This window comes from Ovis canadensis, chromosome 13 (assembly GCF_042477335.2).
Source record: "Ovis canadensis isolate MfBH-ARS-UI-01 breed Bighorn chromosome 13, ARS-UI_OviCan_v2, whole genome shotgun sequence".
NCBI lineage: Eukaryota > Metazoa > Chordata > Mammalia > Artiodactyla > Bovidae > Ovis > Ovis canadensis.
In genome coordinates this window covers 62,169,028-62,191,243 of record NC_091257.1, presented here as the reverse complement: position 1 = coordinate 62,191,243, position 22,216 = coordinate 62,169,028, and the positions used below count along the sequence as shown (strand labels likewise).

The window sequence follows — 22,216 nt, the reverse complement described above, 5'->3', positions numbered from 1 at the left end:
AAGGAATAGGTTCTACGCAGATCCTTTATTTGTTTTTTTATGCAAAGTACTGATGGGCTCTGAGATATAGTAATCCCACTGCAGGAAGGCATGTTTTGCTAGCAAGCACCACTTCTGTTGGCCTGACAGAGCCTTTTCCTTTGACCACTTCAGATCATCCTGGCCATCCTTGTGTCCTGGCTACTCTGCTTCATCTTCACAGTGACAGATGTCTTCCCTCCTGACAGCACGAAGTATGGCTTCTATGCTCGAACTGATGCCAGGCAGGGTGTGCTGCTGGTAGCCCCGTGGTTTAAGGTCCCATACCCATGTAAGTATTCTGGTGGCCAGGAGTGGTCAGGAGCCCACAAGGGTCCAACCTAGAAGAGCTGGGAGTTGGCAGAAAGCTCTGCCAACACCAAAGGCCTTCTTTGTTGCAGAGCATGCCCTGAAAGTCGTACCATTCTGGCCTTCAGAGGATCAGATAGCAGAGAAGGGAGGCAGGAGGCTCTGTTTCCAGAAGACTAGAGACTAACCAGCTCTCTTCTCAGTTGTACCAGTTGATTGTTTTGGTTCCATTCGGACAAAATCCCAGGCTCAAGGAGCCTCTTGCCAGATTTGAGCTCTAATGGCCAGGATTTGAGGTCAGCAGCTTAGAAAGGCAAGTATAGAGCTGTACAGTACCCAAACTACCAAAATGAACAGACTTGAGTAGGAGGGGCCTGAAGATTAGTAGACTGCTCAAGCCTGGTGGAATTTGATAATCTTTCAATAGGTAGCCATAATCATTTTTTTTTTAATTTCGTCACAGCTGTCAGGTGAACTAATATTCACAAACAGACAATTGATCTTAAGTTATAATTTCATTGTTGGGTAACTCTTGGCCAGGTGGCAAGGGTGTTTGAGCCCCGGCTGTGAGGTACCACTTGGATTCATGTGTAGCATTTTCTGGACCCCAGCCCCAGAAGTGTTTTGTGTGAACCCAGTGATTATTACGTGCTTGTTGTAATGTGAAGACTCTGTTCCCAGCATTTAAGGTTTTTAATAGAATAAAGCCTGAGCTTAGTCAGATTGTGCCAGTTTACACCCCTGTCCAGATGTCACATTTTCATATTGTCTGACAATGAGGAAAAGCCAAAAATATTAAGCTTGGGTCAAAGATAAATGTTCTAAGCATGTTAAATGATAGTGATTCTGGCAGTTGTTCCTCCTGGTCTTAACACATTTACAAACACTGTAAAAAGTTTAGTCTTTCTAAAGCATTTTGAATCTCATCAGATTATATGGTATAAGTATATATTTATGTATGCCTGTCCCCTCCATACAAGGTTCGTAAACATACATGTAATCTGAGGTAAAATGAGATTAAAAGTCAGTTGATGAGGGAGTCAGGAGAAGGCATGGGAGGGGAGGTAGGAGGAAGCCCCCACAGCACATATGGGTGGTCCTCTCTGCCTGTACATGTGGCTCCCAAGATGAGCAGAAATATTAATAGAAACACAGAGCGGGCTGTCCAGGAGAAGCAGCTGTGCGTGTGTTGAGAGATGAGACTTTGCTCAGGGACCATGGGGCCTGTGCACAGGGAGGCGTAACTAAGTGGGCAGGTCCTTAACATTATGATTGCAGAGGGTACTGTCTGGTTTCTTTTCACAACAGCCCTTGAGTGCTACCAGCTCCTCTATTGCCAGAGCTTCCCTAGATAAGGAGCTGTTCCCTGAGCCAGAAGGGTGTAGTCTTACATACTTCCTAATCCAGAGATAAGTTTTCATGTATCTTAATCCAGAGACAAGTTTTTATATATCTAGACCAGTAGTTCTTAGTCTTTAGTGTGCTAGGAATTACTTGGACTGGTTGTTAAAATATAGATTTCTTGTCCAAAATGTCAAAAGTGTCAGGCTGAGAAACCCTGCTATCAAGTAACAAACTAAAAGTTCTAGATAAAAAGAAAGATGAAATAACAGGCTTAAATAGAAGGCCGGAAGCCAACAGGTTTACATTTTAAATAAATAATCTGAAGGAAAAGCAGTCAAAAATTAAGATTACAAATTTTAAATGTTGAAGTAAATGGGATAAAGATTTTAAAAATCTTGCTGAGGATTTCAGGCAAAGTGTGGGAGATAAGAAAGCAATTAAAGTAAAAAGTCTGAGAAAATGCAATTTCTGATAAATAATAAATGGCAAAATAAAATAAGACTCCCACCCCAAAATCTAGATACATAAATGAAACCATATTGCTGTAAAGGTAACTGTATCAAAGGTTATTTAGAAAACACAAAATGTTGCTTGGTAAAGAAATCATCTGCATGCGAAGAATCTATTCCAAACCAATCTAGGGACAAGATGTTGACCAAACTAGTTGCTGGTGGCTCTGCACCTTGAACCCCTGAATACAGACTGCCTCAACATCCCCTGGTCAGCTCCCATGGGGTAAAGTGAGCTCCAGGAAGGAAAAGTTCTGTCCATACACACACCCAAGGGATATTCTGTACACCTTACTTTATGTATTAACCTTTCTCCTCCCAAACTTGGGGTTGCTCCCATGACCCAGTAGACAGAGGCCAAGGCCCTCCAGGGGTTGGTCAAGGCCTTCTAACCCTACCTGCCCCAGGCCTCCTCTGGTGAGCAGCAGCCTGTTTCTCCCCCGCTCTGTCCATCCACTGATTGCCCATCCAGAATGCCTTCTCCACTCAGTGTGCTGCTTTCCAGACTCTTCTTCAACAGGGTCTGTGGCACTTCCTGACTTCCTAACTGGTACTGATTGCGGCATCCAGCCATTGCACTGTTCGAAATCTTTTAGTGTCCTGATCCCTCAGTATATTGTTGGCCCCTGCACAAGACATTTTATACATTTCTCTTCATGTACTTTCTGCTTAGTAGCTCTGTAATAACTAATAGTTCAGGGAAAGAAAGTCTAGGTACTTTATAAAGAAGTCTATTCGGTTTAACAGTGAAGGTTCCTCATGCTGTTTTTATTAAATAAGATCAATGGTTTTCAGTGTCCAAATAGATATACTTTTAAATCTGGATACTCAAAATGAATCTACCTGGGGTCTTTGCTTTGCTTTCTTAAAGGGAACTTTTAAATTTTCTGTAACATGGTGTACTTTTAAAAAAAGTGCTGGTATTATACTAGAAAAGGGTTGGCTACACTTTGTGCCATGCTCTACTGTTGTAATTTAAATTTGCGTGATGACTTTTCACTGCTTTTTCATTTGATGCCTCCCTCTGGACAGGAGCACTGTTTCGTACCATGCTTTGCACAGCAGGGCTAAGCATTCTCTGCATACAAATACCCATCCCAACATAGCAGGCTGTGTTAAATTCTAATTTAGCAGACACTGAGTGTGGCTTTGAAGCAAGAAAGAGGAGCTCCCACCTCTTCTAGTCAAACAATTTCTTCTTTTAAATAAAGCAGACCAATCCTGATTATGACTGTTTTCATTCAACTCGGGAACTATTCCCAGGCATTTTGCACTGATGACTTATGTGTAAAAATAGTTACCATGAGCTTTAAAAATCTGAGTGGTTCTTGTACAGTCCTGACATACTGAATGATTCAATATCCTGATAACTTTTGCCTGCCCCTCTAAGAAAGTTTATGAGGCTTTCATGCTTGTTTTTCTTCCTTAGTTCAGTGGGGACTGCCCACCGTCTCTGCAGCTGGTGTCATCGGCATGCTCAGTGCGGTTGTTGCCAGTATTATCGAGTCTATTGGGGACTACTATGCCTGTGCAAGGTTGTCTTGTGCCCCGTCACCTCCCATCCATGCAATAAACAGGTGGGTTCCTGAGAAAATGAACTCTTCACAGGGCCCAGTGCCTCATACTTTGCTCTTTGGTTTGGACAGTCAAGAGTTTCAACATGAAGTAGCCAAGCATCAGGGCTCTTTATTGGCTGTTTCGAATAAGTAACTGCCCGTTTTGCTCTCATTTTCCACATCCAAATAATATAGAGCAGAATTCCCACCCTTCTTTCCCATGGTGACAGTCATATAAGACATTCTCTGTGAGATCTCTCCAGACCTTAAACTCACCAAAACAAGTACCAGACACTGCCATTGTTCTTTGCTTGGTTTGGGGTCATGGATGTTTTGTCCTCTTTGATTTCTTGTTTTCCCTACTGTTCATTTCACAGTTACAATTCATATAGAGAGAGACAAGAGCAGGAATAAATGAAGTCTGTAGAATCTAGAGGTTTATGAGCTGTGAAGCTTATATTCTCAGTAGATATAGTGTTTAGTTTCTCAATGCTGGGGTTAAATTGGGCCCTATAGAAGCTGTAAAGAAAATAAAGTAGCCCCGATCATCCTGCCTTTCCCAGCCAGCTGCCACCCTTCCAGAAGGAATTGTGTGTCATGAGAACGAAAGGGCTGATATCTCCGCATCTTTTGCATTGCTCCTGTTGGTGTTTAGAGCCCTAGTTTTTCCATTTTTCTCTAATGGAGCTACTGCATATGAGTAAATAACACTTGTATCTAATGTGTGATTCAGAGATGTGCTTCTGAAAGTTGAATGAGCATGGAGAACCCTGTTAAAATGTGCGTCTTCAGATCTGGGGTGTGGCCTGAGACTCTGCATTGCTAACCCCTCCTGGGGAGCGTAGAGGCTACAGGTCTGTGGACTCTGCCTTTGGGTCATAACCATTTAGACTGTTTCAGAGCGTTTCTCCCATTGAATTAATGTTTTTCTTTACTCCATTCCTTTACATTTTAGGGGGATTTTCGTGGAGGGTCTCTCCTGTGTTCTCGATGGCATTTTTGGTACTGGGAATGGCTCTACTTCATCCAGTCCCAACATTGGAGTTTTGGGAATTACTAAGGTACAGATATTTTTATAATTAAATGGTTGGGCCTCTAAATGTTGATCGATTTTGTTGATTGGTCTGGCCACTGTGAGTTCCAAAAGGATGGCCTCCAATGCTGAGATTGTCTTCCCCATCTCATTTTGATTTATTGATGGAGTTTTGGAATGCTGATAGAGGTCTCTTTCCCCTTGACTGGCCTGGGTAGGCAGGCATTCAGGTGCTATTCCTTCATGCATTCTACAGTTTTTTATTAAGCACTGACCCTTTGCCAGGCCACTATTCTAGGCACTTGGGATACATCAGTGAATGAAAAAGAAAAATATTTCCATCATTTATGGAGTTTACATTCTGTCAGAGGAAGACAAGCAATAAATAGTAAGCATAATAAATATGACAGAAATATGGGGCAAAATGGGGGGATCAGGGGTATAGCTTAGGGTGATCAGGCTAAGCCTCTTTGAGAAGGTGACCTTGAGCAAAGCCTGACAGAGCTGAGGGACAGAACCGTGCAGGTACCTAGGGAAGGGGCATTCAGGCAGGGGGCACTGCCAGCGCAGAGCCCTATCACAGAACCACCCTGGCATGCTGCAGGTCAGCAAGGAGGCCAGTGGAACAGGAGCATAGATGGGAGTGGGGGTTGTTGGGTAAGAGCAGATGAGGTTCTTGAGGTAATTGAGGACCAGGTCATGTAGGCTTTAAAGGCTGCCAAAGTCCAAGTGGAAGTAGTCAGGGAGAGAGTCCTGCAGGGTGTGAGTCCATCCAGTTTTTTTTTTGTTGTTGTTGTTTTTAAGAATTACTATGGCTGCTATGATGGAAGTAGACAACTGGGGTCTGGGAAGAGGGTGGAAACAGGAGACCAGTTAGGAGATGGCACTAATTCTAGATTAGAAATTGCATTCTGTCTGTGTGCTTAGTTGCTCAGTCTTGTTTGACTCTTTGCGACCCCTTAGACTGCAGCCCACCAGTCTCCTCTGTCCATGGCAATACTCTAGGCAAAAATACTGGAGTGGGTTGCCATGCCATCCCCCTCCAGGGGATATTCTGAACCTCGGGATCGAACCCAGGCAGATTTCAGGCAGATTCTTTACTGTCTGAGCCACCAGGGAAGCCCAAGAATACTGGAGAGGGTAGCCTGTCCCTTCTCCAGGGGAACTTCGCGACCCAGGAATTGAACCAGGGTCTCCTGCACTGCTGGCAGATTCTTTACCAGCTGAGCTACCAGGGAAGCCCCAGAAATTACTTTACTCATTACAAATAATCAATCTTACAGTAAAGAATTAATGCAGTTTTCAAAGTGTAGCAGCATCATTCTTCTCTTTCAGATGAAATCTGTTGTGGAGTTAGTGAACAGAACAAGCCATAGCAAGTCACTCAGGTTGAAGTGGTACCTGGTCTGAAGTCCTCCCCGCTTATTTCTCCTCCTAACCCCACTCCAAGCATACATACCACAGTCTAGCTTCAGGAACAAGGAGGCTGCTTCTCGGCCTTTCAGATTTACTAGGAAATAAATTTTATATCCCAGTTGCTTTGGGCCAATGCTTGCTGTTTGCCCAGGGTGTTGAGGAATGCAGCCAGGCCCTGGCCATTGTATGCTGAGCAGCTAGACACAGTTAGAACTGGTTCACCATCATCCAAGATGGACTAACTTGAGGGTGAGCTGGAGCATTCTAGAATCGTTTGACCTCTTTAAAATTAGAAATCTTCCTCCAGCTCTTTGCACGATTCTATAACCAGGAAAAAGAAACCATATACTTAGTTTGGTTAATTTTAACTGCAAATCCAGGTGAGAGGGAGTAGAGCATACATCGTACCAGCCTGACTGGCTGGTTGGTTTTTCTGTAAATTGGCCAGGCCATCACAGAGCTCAACCTTAGGTGTGCCAGTGGCCACGCCTGCTGCCTGTCTCTCCTTGCGCATGTGAGGGCATGACATGTAAGGGCTGCCTGATGGGCATTTCCTTTCAGAATGCCTGGGTCCTGTTGCTGCAGATACTGAGCACCACAGAGCTAAGGAGAGGGTCAAATGGGCACCAAATGGGGTGTAAGCCATTAACTCTCTAGCAAGTTTGCTGCCATGAACCTGTAGACCTATAACTAATCCAAAATAACATAATGGTAAAATTATTATAGATGGAGGGACTTTTGGGGAAACAGTTTAATAAGCCAGCTCTCTTTCTGCACTTCTTTAAAATACATCACAGATCATTTAACTCGAGTCACTATAGGGAGTAAATAGTGCTGTCATCAGGGTTCCTTCTAAAACATTACTGAGATGGTTTGAGGAATAATTACCTTTATTATAATTTAGATGGTGCTGGCTTATTCTGAAAAGGCACCCTGCCAGCATTTTTTAATTGAGCCAGTTGATCTTCTCTCTGAATTCCTTTGGAGCTGCTTCCCCTAGCAGAGGCCTTATTGATTTGAGGGGCATTATCGGCCCTGGAGTTAGCTACGTTACCCTGACTCACAAGGGGCTATAATTGAGCCATCTACACGGATGCCTTGGGGTTGGGAAGTAGAACTAGCACCAGAAGCTTCTCTGTGGCCTAAACCATGTGGCTAATGGAAGATCCCTGCTCAGGAAAAAGGAAGCAGAAGTTTCAAGGCTGTATCCTGCCTTTTATCCAGCTGAAGGGCTTGGAACAGTTGCTTTTCTGATAAGAACTCATATGTGAAATCTAGCAGTTCTAGGTCTAGATCTGTGTTGTACAGTATGGTAGTCAGTAGCCACATGTGGCTGGTGGATGCCAAAGGAAAGCACAGATACAGAACATTTCCATCATTGTGTGCAATTCTTTTAGACAGCCTTAGTCTGGACCATTGTATCCGTCTTCCAGAACATATAGAAAGAGGGCAATCTGTGGCTCTTTCTGAGGATCTGTCTTCATTTCCTGGCAACTCTGCTATTTGCTATCCTTTATCCAGTTACGGCATTCCATGTACAGACATGGACATTCTGACTACTTGATTAGAGGTGAGGCTGCCTACCCTGCTGTGTGTTCTGAAGTTCTGCGGGTTGGATGGGTTGGGTTCCATGTGCAGGACTGCTATGTTGAGAGTGTTCCACGGTCTGTTCCACAGAAAAGGGCAGCGTGACATGGTAGGGAGGCGGTTGCTTTGGATTCAGCCCTGGCTCCATCATATTCTTCTAACATGACCATGGGCAAGTTACATCTCCTCTCTGAATTTCTATGCCCTTGTCTATTAACAATAGCTTGCAAAATTTTGGAATTACTTCATGTAAAGCATTTAGCATGTGGTTAGATAAGCAAACTAGAGATACTGTTATACAATATTTAGACCTAAGTTTATTTCTAGGAAGAATAAATACCATCTTCTTGGCCATACTATCTTTTTTGATGGTATCCGAAAGGAGATCATTTCTTCTCTGCAGCATACCACCCTGTTGAACACTTTTGGAAAGTCAGAAATGCAGTGTCAATTTTTCAGTGGCCCTGGACACAGAGCTGCAATTCAAGGAGATCAGAAGGGAGCCTAGGAAGTAATTCCAGGGAGTGTGCAGTGAGAAAGATGTGAAGGCTTCACATAAGCACCAGGAGGGCAGGGATTTTAGGGCTGTGTCTCTGGTATTTAGAATAGAAATGTATAACAGGCACTTGGTTAATGTTTGTTGAACAAAAGAGTGACTAACTTGCTGCTTTTTTTGGACAGCGTCTAAGGGAGATCAGCCCTCCATGCATGGTTTTCATACAAGATTTATCGTTTCAGGCATCCTTAGGGCCAGCCCAGTCCTCCCCACTGCACATCTAACAGGACTGACTCTGCTGGGAGATGGATCCCTCTGTCTGGTTGCTCTTTGTCTTACTCATCCCTCAAGACCGTCTCTAGGGAATCCTCCCCAACTTTTCAGAGTTTTTTCTTCCCACTGGACAACCCACAACCTAGTAATTGCAGCAGTACCATTATTTGATCATAAGCTTATGACTTACTTATATTTGTATCCATCACCTCCCCCTCACTCTGAAGTGCTGGTCCTTGAAAATGTTTGCTGAAAATGCTTGCTTTTTGTAAATGAAAGGCTTCCTTATCATGTAATACAGCCAAGCGTAAGTCATTTTTGCTCCATTGCCAGTTTGCATGACCCTTTTTGCTGCATCCCTGCACTTAGTGGTGGTATAATGGGATGGAGCTGTAAATTGGAATAATGGAAGCTAGGCTCCAGCATCAGCTGTGACTGATTCTAGCTGGGTATCTTAGTAAAAGATTTGCTTCTTACTTTGAACTTGACCCTTGGGCTCATTGAGAAGCTCTTGGAAGGTCTAGCCCAGCATCATCCAGGAGAATGGCACAGTAGTAGAAATGTTCTGTACTTGCACTATCCCCTGAGGGACCCCCCCAGCTGCTTATTCCTGCTGAACACTTGAAATGTAGCTAGTACGACTGAGTCCGTTTTTACATTTCATTTCATTTTAATTATTTAAATAGCCATTCCTATTCATTGTAACTCACACATAAAGCATTGTGGACACTATTCCATTTCTGGAAGCTCTTTTATTCAGTTTATGTCCTCAGGATCTTCTCTTGGGAGAAGCAGCACAGAGTAGAGACCAATAGTGCAGGATTCTTGAGCCCAGTGCCAGCTCCGTCTCTTGCTACCTGGGTGACAGTGGACTAGATAGAAGCTTCAAGAAGGCAGAGATCAAACTTAACCAATAAAGTTGGGACCACATGGGAATGCTGTGTGTGATGCTGCAGAAGTCCAATGTTGGGAGAGTTGAGCCTTGGAATGAAAGAAGGCTTTGCAGAGCAGGTAGCTTTAGGGTAGTATCAGTACTTTGATATGTGTCTGAGAACTGGCCAGGAGGGGGATGAGCACCAGAAGACTTAGGCAGGGACCTGATCTCCTAAATCATGATGTTAAAGAGATTGCTCCATTACAGTGGAGAGGACAGGTGGGCAGAAGAAAGGCCAGAGGAAGCAAGTTCAAGTGGGAGGCTATCAAATAACCTAATGCCTGCCAGGTGTTGTTAAGACTGTTTTACATGGAGCTTATTTAATCCTCAAAGCAGAAGCACACTGTTCATTGTTACGGAGATGAGGATCCTGCCACCCTGAGAGGCTAATGCCGTCATGTGGTTAGAGACGGAGCAGACATAGGAGTCAGGCCTCTCGGCTCTAGAATCCTGCACACTGTGGTCTCTAGGCTGTGCCACCTCTCATGGTTAATGTGCCAGAAGGAGAAGTTCCAGAACTGTTTTGTCTTATCTGCCAGAACCCAGAAGAAAAGCAGGGGCCAGGTGTACTTTTCGCATTTTGGATTTGAGACACTACAAGATCATCCTGGCTGGTGGCTGTGGGCATTAAGAAACCCAAGACCACAGCTCAGGAATGAGTGCAGAGTGGGGTGACATTGCCCAGGGCTCAGAGACCCATAGGTCAAGCCCTGGGGTCCCCATAGTCAAATGAAGCAGAGGAGTCAGCTTCCAGCAGGAACCAGATGGGATAGGAAGAAGGAAGGGTGGTGAGAATCTTTTTACCCTCGATGTGCTTTCAGTAGTTATGTATTGATATCAATCCTCATTGTAAAGTTAGACCCTCTTAACTAAAAGTTTTAAGAGTAATGTAGATTTTGTCTGTGGGTTTTGGTCACATTTGCCTGCTGGGACCTGAGTAGTTCTGCATGCTCTTGGAGGACCTCAAGGTGAATGCCTATCTCTGCCCTCTGTGTGTCCTGCAGGTTGGCAGTCGTCGGGTGATACAGTACGGCGCAGCCCTCATGCTCGCATTGGGCATGATCGGAAAGTTCAGTGCCCTCTTCGCCTCCCTTCCAGATCCTGTGCTTGGTGCCCTCTTCTGTACTCTCTTTGGTAAAATTCCATTTCTTTGTTAGTTGGCTTTCTTCTCAAGCTCCTTTTCTTTCTTCACATTGCTAAGGAATTCCTTCAGTGAGACTGAAGGTAATGATAAATTTCTATTTTAAAATACAAAAGGATATACCTTATAAACATATATAAACATATAAATGCATATCACTTTCTGAGTTGAATTGATATTAACGGTAGAATAACTGAGCTAAGAAAAATCAGATTAAATTTTAGTCTCTAGTTGCCATTTTTTTAAGGTTCTTATCATGCTTTATTGAAAGCATGCTGCCTTGAATATCCTCTGCGGATATCTTTGGATATCACATATTTTAATGTGGTATAGAAGCTGTTTCTTTTCTTGTATCTGAATTATTCCATTACGGATTTAGTTGCAGATAAGACCTTCAGGAGCAATGTTCTTTTCTTTTCTCTTTCGTTTGTCCGTACTGTACAGCATGTGGGATCTCCCATGCGAGTACTAACCAGGCCCAACCCTACTTAGTTTCTGAGATCAGATGAAATGTTCAGGATGGTATGGCCATAGACAACCATGTGGGATCTTAGTTGCCAGTTCTCTGACCAGGAATCGAACCCACACCCCCTGCATTGTAAGCACAGTCTTAACTACTGGACCACCAAGGAAGTCCCTAGTTGCCATTTCTGATTGATTTAAGCTCAGATATCTTCTCCCTGTGGGCCATTTAAAACTGTCAGTTTTTACATAAAGGGAGTCAGTTTTATCTCTGTGCCATTCACATTAGTAATCAGGGACCTGATATTCAAGCCCGTATCCTAATGTAATTAAAATGTTTGAGTTGAGTTTTTAAGGGGAACCATTGTCTTTAGTTTTCTGCCTGGTCTAAAGAAAGTGTAATGTTTATGCCCCTGAATAAACCCAGATAGTGCCTGGGTCAAGTGGTCACATTCTGGTTCCATCCTGACACTACACAGGTCTCCCAACTTGTTTCTGATGGGACAGAGAAAGGCCATTGTAGGGAGTCTGCCCTGGACAGCGTACTTGTCATCCATGCCATAGGTGAGATAATGGATCTTGTGGTCTGATGTTTTCTCTCTAGGAATGATCACAGCTGTTGGACTCTCTAACTTGCAGTTCATTGATTTAAATTCTTCCCGGAACCTCTTTGTGCTTGGATTTTCAATCTTCTTTGGGCTCGTCCTTCCAAGTTACCTCAGACAGAACCCTCTTGTCACAGGTAGGAGAAAACAGGCCTTGAATCTTGTGGCAAAACTGGAACCACAACCACCAGTTCATGAAACTTCAGGAATCATTTTAATGAATGTTCATCTGTGTATTTCATTGTAGTCCCACTTGGCCGAAGTTTAACTTGAATCCCTTTGCACTCCCCACTTGAGTTGGCAAATGCATATAACTGATGTGCATGGCACAGTCTCCCTTCTTCCTTTTTTCTTTTTTCCTTTCCCTGCTTCCATCTGTTCTTTTTTTTTTTTTTTTTAAGCCAAACAAATCAGCACCCTACCCTTTTGGAGAATGCTTCTGTAAAACCTTTTGATTTTTCAGACTAAGGCTATATTAAAATTTAGAATTTCTTGAAACTCAACTTCATATACTTTGGCATACATGTTTTTCTGTTGGAATTACAACTATTTTGAGTTCAAGATCAACCTTCTTAAAAAAATTTTTACTGGAATATAGTTGCTTTACAATATCGCATACATTTTTATCGTACAGCAAAGTGAATCATTATACAAGTACACATACCCCCCTGTTTTGTGGATTTCCTTCCCATTTAGGTCACCACAGAGCACTGAATAGAATTCTTTGTGCTATACAGTAGGTGCTCATTAGTTACCTATTTTATATATAGTAGTGTGTGTATGTTTAATTCCTTTTTAAAAAAGTTCTTCGTGATGTGGACTATTTTTAAAGTCTTTATTGAACTTGGTGACAACATTACTTCTGTTTTATGTTTTGACATTTTGGCCACAAAGCATGTCGGATCTTAGCTCCTTGACCAACCTGCAACCCCTGCATTGGAAGACAAAGTCTTAACCACTGGACCACCAGGGAAGTCCCTAATTCCTTTTTATGTTAATACCCAAATGTCATAAAGAATGAGCGAAGGAAGAACATCTTAAGAAACAACTTTTGCTGCTGACATTTTATGCAGAATTGGGGATCATTTTATATATGTGTGTATGTATTTTTTTTTTAGCTGATGTTCACATAACATAAAATTAATCATGTTAAAGTGAACAGTTCAGTGGTATTTTAGTACATTTACAATGTTGTATAATCTAATCATCACCTCTCTCTGGCTTCCAAAACATTCTCATCAGCCCAAAATAAAATTTCATATCCATTAAATAGTTAACCCCCATCATTTCCCTTCCTCTCAGTGCCTGGCAACCACCAGTCTGCTTTCTATTTCTATGAATTTACCTATTCTGGATGTTTCATAAATGGAATCCTACATTATGTGACTTTTTATGTCTGGCTTCTTTCACTTGTCAGAATGTTTTCAAGATTTATCCATATATAAGTATTTCATTTATTTTTATGGCTAGATAGTATTCCATTGTATGTGGATACCATAATCTGTTTATCCATTTTTCCACTGATGCACATTTGAGTTGTTTCTACTTTTTGACTAGGGTAAATAGTACTGTTATGGACATTGATGTGCAAGTACAGGCAGTTCTCTCTCATGGTAGTTATGTTCTGTAAAATCCCCATGAATATAGAGTTAGCAAACCCTGAACCATTGCTCTTGGGAGAACACAGTCAGTAGCACTAGATCTCATGCCTGAATGACATTCATCTCCCATATTTTCTCTATTAGGCATATCATGACCATCTTGTAGTGGGGCTTTTTTAAATAGCGAGATCACCAATGAAGAAGCACAAAAATGCCCCCCCAAAATGTGTTATTATACAGACTGCTAAAAGAATATTGTTTACAGTCTGAGAGCTGAAACCAGAAGACAGAGCATTACCTTGTTTAACCTCAGCTGGGAACACGTGTGTCGGGTGACTCAAAATTTTCACTGCTTTGTACATGTCCATGAATGACTAAAAGCACCACAAGTATTCATTTTGGGTTTACAAATAAATTTTAGTGTGTAGGCAATTCACAAATAACAGAATCTGCCTGGTAATGAGGACTATTTGAGTACCTGTTTTTAATTCTTTGGGGTATATGCCTAAGAATAGAATTGTTGGGCTGTTCTGTTTAACTTTTTGAGGAATACCTGTTTTCCATAGCAGGTGAGCTATGGAACATTGCTCACAACATTCCCATCAGGTATGTTGAACACAATGATTTCTCTTTCTCCACATTCTCACCACACTTGTTATTTTTCTGTTGGAGATCATTATATTTTTAAATATAAAAAGTGTGTGAATTTCTATTTTAATGTATCTCATTCATATAATGACATCTTTGCAAATAAATTTGCTCTAAATTAAAAGCAGCTAAGCACTAATTAGTAACCCAGAATTCTGAAGCCCTTCATTTGATTGCTGATCTCATGAATATTTTTGTCATCTTGTTATTCACTTTGTAAGTTTTTCAGCCTTACAGTAGCCATCTTTTATATTGATATATTTTTTTTAATCTGCAAGCAGCACTCCCCCACACTCCTGAAGGCGTCATAGTTGATTACAGAGTAAACTCCACTCTGTTAGATTTGGGGTGGGGACTGTGCTGGGTCTTGGTTGTGGTGCACAGGCTCTTTCATTGAGCAGACAGGCTTAGTTGCTTTGAAGCATGTGGGGTCTTGGTTCCCTAACCACGGACCGAACCCTCGTCCCCTGCATTGGAATTCTTAACCACTGGACCACCAAGGAAGTCCCCTCTGTTAGATTTACTTTCTGTGAATCATTGTTAGAAATTTTCCTTATGGAGATAACTTGATTATTGTTGAAGGTAGTTTAAATAATTTATTTACTATTATTGTCATAGCAGTTTAAGGCATTACTGGCAAAAATTTATACACGCACAATAGAAATTTACACTTTCATGCACTGCATTGACTGGCAATTAGGGTCCACCCCAGTGTTCCTTTCTAAGTCAAGGACAAGTCTATTCTGTCTGTGACCTGTTGCTATGTTGTTTTTAGGGATAACAGGAATCGATCAAGTGTTGAATGTTCTTCTCACAACTGCTATGTTTGTAGGAGGCTGTGTGGCTTTTATTTTGGATAACACCATCCCAGGTATGTGGCATATATCAAACATGCTTATTACATATGTGACCAACTTTTTTGCCAAATAAATATGGGAAGCAGGAAGCATGAATCAGTTCAAAGCCATCACTGATTAAACTTTTCTAAAGTGGTTAAGATGATACCTTGAGCCACCTTTCATGAATCACTTTAGTTTTTTTCCTTCTTGCTGAATTATTTCTAAGAGAAAACAGGTGAACTCTTTGTATATGGTGATATGGCAGCAGGATGCCTTGAGCATGCTCCAGCTACCTGCCCTCCTGCTCAGCCTTGCCTGGAGCCCTGCAGTTTGGCTTTCATTGACCTGTTCACATACTTCTGAGCCAGCTGCTACCAGCGGACAGCACTCCTCCTCCTTCTATGCCAAGTGCTGGGTGACAGACTTAAGATGCAGTGCAGGGCCTGCCTTGTGGCTTCCTAGCGAAGGCTACTTTATATTGTAAAATGCCGCCATGGACAGACTGGTGGATTCATCCTGTCAAAGAAGGGTGATGTTAATTTTTGAGCTTAAAGGTTCTGTTGAGATTTTGCCCTTGATCTACCTCCAAAAGCCTCAATCAAGAAGAGGTCACTGGGGAAATGAGAGATGAACACATCAGGCAGAAGGAATCACACACATGAGTAGGTGGAAGGTGTTAGATTTGTGGGAGGTCAGTAATATCCTCTTTCTTTCTTAACTCAGCACTTAATAGAGAGAGAGACAAAGGAGTCAGGCAGATGGAAATGGTCAGTTTCATTACTGAAATGCCCATGTGAGGGCATAGCTTATACGTGTGAAAATAATGAGAAGTTCTTAAGCCCTGCACCATAGGATAGACCTCATCACCCAGGCTCAGGCAGAGAAATATACTGTTAGGGCTCCCACGGAGCTAAAAGCAGGTACCAGTGCTATCTGCACTGTAAAGACTTTTGAAAAGGAATCCAGGAGTGCTGAACCATGAAAATCCAGGTCTTTCTTGCTGACTCATCTCTCAGGGTGCAGAATTGCCAGGAGTGTTACACCAGTGGAAGTTCATCCTCATAGGACCACAAGTGGGTAATTTGTGACAAATGCACCCCACCCCCTAGTAAAATGGAGCAAAGCAATACAAAAAGTGGTATGTCTAGATAAAGAAAGCTGAGCGCCAAAGAATTGATGCTTTTGAACTGTGGTGTTGGAGAAGACTCTTGAGAGTCCCTTGGACATCAAGGAGATCCAACCAGTCCATCCTAAAGGGAATCAGTCCTGAATGTTCATTGGATGGACTGATACTGAAGCTGAAACTCCAATACTTTGGCCACCTGATGTGAAGAACTGACTCATTTGTAAAGACCCTGATGCTGGGAAAGATTGAAGGTGGGAGAAGGGGATGACAGGATAAGATGGTTGGATGACATCACTGACTCAATGGACATGAGTTTGAGTCATCTCCAGGAGTTGGTGATGGACAGGGAGGCCTGGCATGCTGCAGTCCATGGGGTTTCAAAGAGTTGGACACGACTGAGCAACTGAACTGAACTGATGTCTAGATGAGGGGGTGGTGGGTGTGCAGTGACCGAGTAGTGAAGTCATTGTGAGATATACTAAGGATTCGGAACCTATTTTGCAAGATCAGATCTGTGTTTTAGAAATATTTGTTTTGAGTGGTTAGTGATTCTTAGATTTCTGGCTTGAGCATCAACTACTTCCTCAAGTGTTCTTTTCTATCATCCTATTCCATTCAATCTACGGGACAACAGAAGCAGAGAATGTCAATTCTTGGTAGAACTGTTCAACTAAATATTCCATTGTTCTGTTTTTGTTTTGCTGTGTGTGTTCCACAGGTACTCCAGAGGAAAGAGGAATCAGAAAATGGAAGAAGGGCGTGGGCAAAGGGAGCAAGTCTCTCGATGGCATGGAATCCTATGATTTACCATTTGGCATGAACATTATTAAAAAATACAGATGTTTCAGCTACTTACCCATCAGCCCAACCTTTGCAGGCTACACATGGAAAGGCCTCGGGAAGAGCGCTAGTAGCCGGAGTTCAGATGAAGACTCGCAGGCCACAGTATAGCCGTAGCTCATCCTGTGGCCTGGCCACAGTGAGGCATGAACCTGTAGTTCCTTGCTGCGTAACAGGAAGTAACATATATGTTTGTAGATCTGCATTTACATTCTCCACCCCAGAGCTAAGACAGATTACAGGTAGCTTTTTCTCGTGGGTGTGATCATGTCTGATACGATGTCTCACCTATCTTTTTATTTAAGCCCTTGAGAACATCTGTTGATGGTCATGGTCACTGAATTTGAAGTTCCTGCTCTCCTGTGGGAGCGGATGCTTGAAGTCTGCAGTGACTTCTTGTTTTCAGTCCCCTTCTAACACCCTGTGCTAGCTTACTTACAGGCCACTTCCAGGGTTCAGGGGCTTTCTGTCCTTGAAAGCACCAGGACCTGCACCTACAGAGACCTCCTCTGGTCAGGGGGTACCAGTATCCTTGCATTGTCACAACTGACTGGTCAAGTGTGATTTTATGATGCCTGATGCTGTGTATAGGTGGCTGCTGGCCAGTTGAAAACAATGAGATGCTTTACACTGTGCCCAAATCTGTGCATGGGTAAAGTCTGTACAGATAGAATGGAAATTGGGGGATTGGACAGGAAGGGAAAGTACCTTGAAATCAGTATCTGATTCTCAATTACACTTTCTTGGTGCCACCCTGGCCCAAGCTAGGCCAACCCATCTCTTATTGGTCTCCTTTTTACTAGTAGCTGAGACACTCTATTTGGTATTTATCACTCCTGGCTGGTGTGACGGGTATAGAGTGCCACACAAAGGCACCAAGCAGATGTTTATGAGGATCTTGGCTCTGCTGACATGTGGATGTCAGTTATTGTTGTGTGTATTTGTAATTACAAGATTCTATTCCTATTTAATGTTACTGATTATGGATTTTTAAAATCAGTGTTTTTCCACGTGACCCTGTTACCTAAAATCCCTATTACTTGTCCCTTATCTCCTATCCCCCATTAAGAAAGGAACCAGCATTTGTGAAAGCTGTGGACACCAACAGGGACGTTTGTTGTCATGGCTCTAGAAGGCCAGTAACCATTATTGTGGTTGTGTTTTGTATTGCTTGATACCATGAAAGTGTAAATACATAATGCTTAATCTGTTCATCAAACTGACTGCTGGACCAGAGCCCAGAAACCATGAGTTAAGTTATACATTGATTTGTTTTGTGAAGAAGGGAAGCCAGGGCAGGTGACAAAACAGCTGCCGTACTGAATGGTTCCGCATCCTGGTAAATTAATCACTGCAGTTAAGCTGCCATTCACATCTGGCAGTTAAGGCTTAAGGAGACTTTCTGTGGGTTGTCATGTTGAATGTCTGCTGGATTTTTATTTTCCAGAGGGGAAGGCTAGATCCCCTGACCAAATGCTTCCTTTCTTGTTGAAGGGATAAGAAAAGCAGCTAGCAGTCCCCCTCTGTTAAATTCTTATTAATAACATTATTTCTGACAAAAATGACTTATTGAATTTGGTTTGAAATTTTCAATCAAAGGAAAAGTCTGAGTGACCTTGTTTCATGAGATAGTGCTTCTTAAGTGTTTATTTACCTGATTGTTTACAGGCAGTGGGCACATGGCTCTTAGGAGCCTTGAATCCACGTGGTGAATTTCTGGCCCCCACAACTGGCCTCCTTGACTCCTGTAAAGTTTGGGGCTTTAAGGCCTATTCTGGCAAGAACACTCCAGAGCTACTGCATTGTTTTGCCAAAACCTTATTGCAAATTAAGTAAAGAAAGACTCTAAATTTAAATTTGTATGGGTTTTTTTTTTGGGGGGGGAGCATATTTAGAAGCACACTGGTTAATGATTTTCATCCTGTTGACTTGGTAAGCCCTGAAGACTGACAGCCCTAGTTGTCACCTTAATTGCCTAGTTTATTCTTTATATTTTGCTTAGCATCTCCAGTTTCTCTCCTCTGAATAGTGGGGAAAACTGTTAAACATCCCAGAGATTTACAGCATTTTTGGTCTCTAGATGAGCAGAATGACCAAATACCCAAATGAAAGCCTCTGAACCATTGGTAATTCAGGAACAAGTTCCCTTCAGCTTAACTTGACCCAGGCATCTTCTCTCCCAATGGGTAACACTCAGGATGTGTGCAAGTCTTCAAAATGTGCAAAGAAGCCCTGTGCCCATACCTCCTATTGGAAAAAGAGGGTTTTCCCCCTTCTCGTTCCATTGGGACCAACTTAGATTCTCTGTTCATGGCAGGGAAGGCACAGGAGGTTAGGAAGTGTCCTCTTGCTTGCAGATACACTGAAGAATGAGTCTGTAGTTGAAAAAAAACTATATTCATCTGTTTCTTGGTTTGAGCACATACCTGAAGAGGGGGTTTTGGGGGATACTGTGCCTGTGCACCTGCTATGTGCATTACTGGGGCCACATACACCCCGTGCTTTGGCCAGTTGGACATTGTAGGATGTTTTGAATGTGAATGTCCTTGGACAGAGCATTCATTCTCCAGTTCCCACTTGTACACCTACCCCCTCATTTTCACATTTATATTGATGATCATGATGTGAAAAGTAGAAACTTACAAATAGGACAAAAGACACTACAGTATCACTGGTGGGGGGGCAAGGGAGAACCCACACTGGTTTTGATAAAATATCTAACATGGATCGTAGAAAAACGGGAAATGGCTCCAGTCTTCGTAGGCAATTGTCATTCTTATTCTCACTAGCGAATTTCACATAGATTTACTGATACAGAATCTTTCTTAAGGGGGCTTCAGTGTTAGACTGTAGTAAGTTTCTTGTGATTGATCAAGGCAAGGGTCCTGATGGTTTCCCGTTTTCATGGTAACAAATTCATACACAGGATTTGCTTCATACTGTAGAATACTGACTTTCATGATGATAACCTGGTTTATGCATGAATATTGCAGTATTTCCATATAGTAAAATATTTCTACCCAGGATAATAGTCACAGTTTTCCAGGGAGGGAATGATAATTTTCATGACAATGTCATGTGATGATAGAATTTCTCCATTGATGAATCTCTAGTATGTGTTTATACTTTATTTACCCACGCATATATTTTATGACCATGAGCTAAGTTGTTATTTCTTTAATTCATGTCCCTGCTGAAATATTAGTACTAGCAACTTAGACTTGAAGTTGACAACTATAATCTTCCATAATAATCAATGCCACAAGAATGGTCAGGCCAGATAGGAGATGAATAAGGAACTGTGGCAGAAGCCTCATCCCAGAACCTGTCTGGTGCACAGAAAGGCAGCATCCTGCATACTCACCCCCACAGCTTGGGGTGGACACACAGCTGCGGGCGACATGCCTGGCATGGCTGTTGCTGCCTCCTGGTTTGCTCACCCGGCTGTGCCCCCCTGAATGCCCTGGCAGCCTGAGCTCTCACAGGGCCCACTTCTCCAGCGAGCCACCACTTGGTCTTTGGGAAACACTTGGGGCCTCACATGTTCCTTGTGTTGTGCTCTGTCCCCTTACAGTTTTGACCCAGAGAATAGGACCTCCTCTGCCCTCCATTCCTCCTGTAGTCACAAGTGGAGTAGTGCAAGATGGTTGCCCATTTTTGCCAGCATTCAGCCTCTGCCCTTGGACCCTTGAAGCATGTTAACGCTGAAGATCCCTTTTCAGCTGCCTCTCACACATTCCTTTCCTTTTAGGCTATTCTTGACCTCCTTGTCCTCGCCCTACACTGGTGACATCCAGCCTCCTTAGAATTGCTCTGTGTGTTTCCTGGCACTTAGGACACCCTCCCCAGTGGTGCCATCTTACTGACAGTCAAGTTAAAACCCTTTTTGTTCATTCATAGCAACCTTTGTCATGTTAGCCAATTTCTGACTGTTCTTAAAACAGTAGGGATGCCTATATTTTCCTTAAGTTTTTGTGACTGACTTTGGCTATATACCTTTCTGGGATTTTGTTTGGTTTTTATTTTTATTTTGCATATTGAGGGTATTTGGGGTGGGGTTGTTTTTTATGTCTAATTCTTTTATGGCGTTTTTAAAAAGAATTTTCATATTGTTTTTCTAACATACCTTCATTAAACGTTTAAGTATTTTAATATGTAATATTTGGACCAGATGTTGTGAATAATAGTAGAGATAAAGCTATTTTATTCTGTATTTTTAAAACTGTTGCGTACAAATAAAAGCTCTCCTGGACTCGATTCTGCTGTTCATGTACTTTGCCTGGTCTTTAAGAAACTTGTCGTTAATTAAAAGTCATCACCTGGGGAGGGAAATCAACTAATAAAAATTTCGGTTCAACAGTTTCCGATACATTAAAAACTCAAAGGAGGATAGCAGTTGCTGAAGTATCATTGGCCCCCATGGCTAGAGAACCTTTGTCTCCTTGGGAGAATGCCTAATGGGAAAAGGAGACCTTGGTTGGAGGATGCACTCATGCTGGGCTTTGGGGTGAAATTATGAGTCTCTTAGTAAGTTAGTGGCATCTAGAGGCTGGAGACCTTTTAGGTATTGGTGACCAAAAAGACTGTCGTGTCTACACAGTGAAATCTAAGGTTCCCAGAGTAATCTTGGCCCCTTTAGGGTTGAGGCTGGTACAGGAATTGCTGAGGTGTGGGTGCCAGAAAAAGCTCAAAGCCGAGCTTGAGAGCTGCTCATTCAGTCAGAGGCATGGTTCCCAGCGGAATATGAAGACAAATCCAGAGGTGCTTTTTGGGAGTATTTGTTAATTTAGAGCAGACTTGGAGCTCCTCCACCCCCATCTTTTCTCCAACTGCCTTCAGTCTTTCCTAGCATTGGGGTCTTTTTCAATGAGGCAAAAGGAGAAGAGGGTGGCAGAGGAAGAGATGGTTGTATGGCATCACTGGGTCAGTGGACATAAACTTGGGCAAATGCCAGGAGATAGTGAAAGACAGGGAGGCCTGGTGTTCTGTAGTCCATGGGTTCTGAAAGAGTCAGACACAGTGACTGAACAACAATAAATCCACATCTTTATCCCTCGTTTGTGTCTGGCCGTTTGAGCCATAGTGAACACCATAGCTACTTCCATAGGAATTCAACCTGCTGCTTCCAGTGTCCGGTATCCTGACCTGTGAGTCAGGATAAGCATCCAGTTACAAGATGAACTGTTGCACCTTGCACCACTGTATACGTGAGGGAAATACATGTGAGGTATTTCATACCCATGTTCTCACCCCCAGTTGGGACAACAGCACATTTCAGTATTAAAGCCCCACCCCCTACCCCATGGACCTCTCACCTGGTACACCCCCATTCCTCCCCAAGAGAGGCCCACTCCCTGGATTTCGGGTTTACCCTTTCCTTGCTTTTCTTCACAATTTTGCTTATATATACATTTCTATGCCACTTAACTGTTTAGTTTTGCATGTTTTCAGACATTTAAAAGGTGTATGTGCTATCACA

The 22,216-nt window shown here is 42.6% G+C and overlaps 1 protein-coding gene across 1 annotated transcript in view; it reads left to right on the top strand.

Annotated features, from left to right (window-relative positions):
• SLC23A2 (solute carrier family 23 member 2) overlaps window positions 1-20,994 on the top strand; it is a 138,285-nt gene extending 117,291 nt beyond the window's left edge. Inside the window, exons 10-16 of the mRNA XM_069547962.1 lie at window positions 154-310; window positions 3,610-3,757; window positions 4,692-4,797; window positions 10,480-10,609; window positions 11,683-11,820; window positions 14,708-14,803; window positions 16,616-20,994. Of these exons, the coding sequence (XP_069404063.1) occupies window positions 154-310; window positions 3,610-3,757; window positions 4,692-4,797; window positions 10,480-10,609; window positions 11,683-11,820; window positions 14,708-14,803; window positions 16,616-16,848 (1,008 nt within the window). The 3' untranslated portion in view covers window positions 16,849-20,994. The remainder of the gene's footprint in view (window positions 1-153; window positions 311-3,609; window positions 3,758-4,691; window positions 4,798-10,479; window positions 10,610-11,682; window positions 11,821-14,707; window positions 14,804-16,615) is intronic.
• The last annotated feature ends 1,222 nt before the right edge of the window (window positions 20,995-22,216 follow it).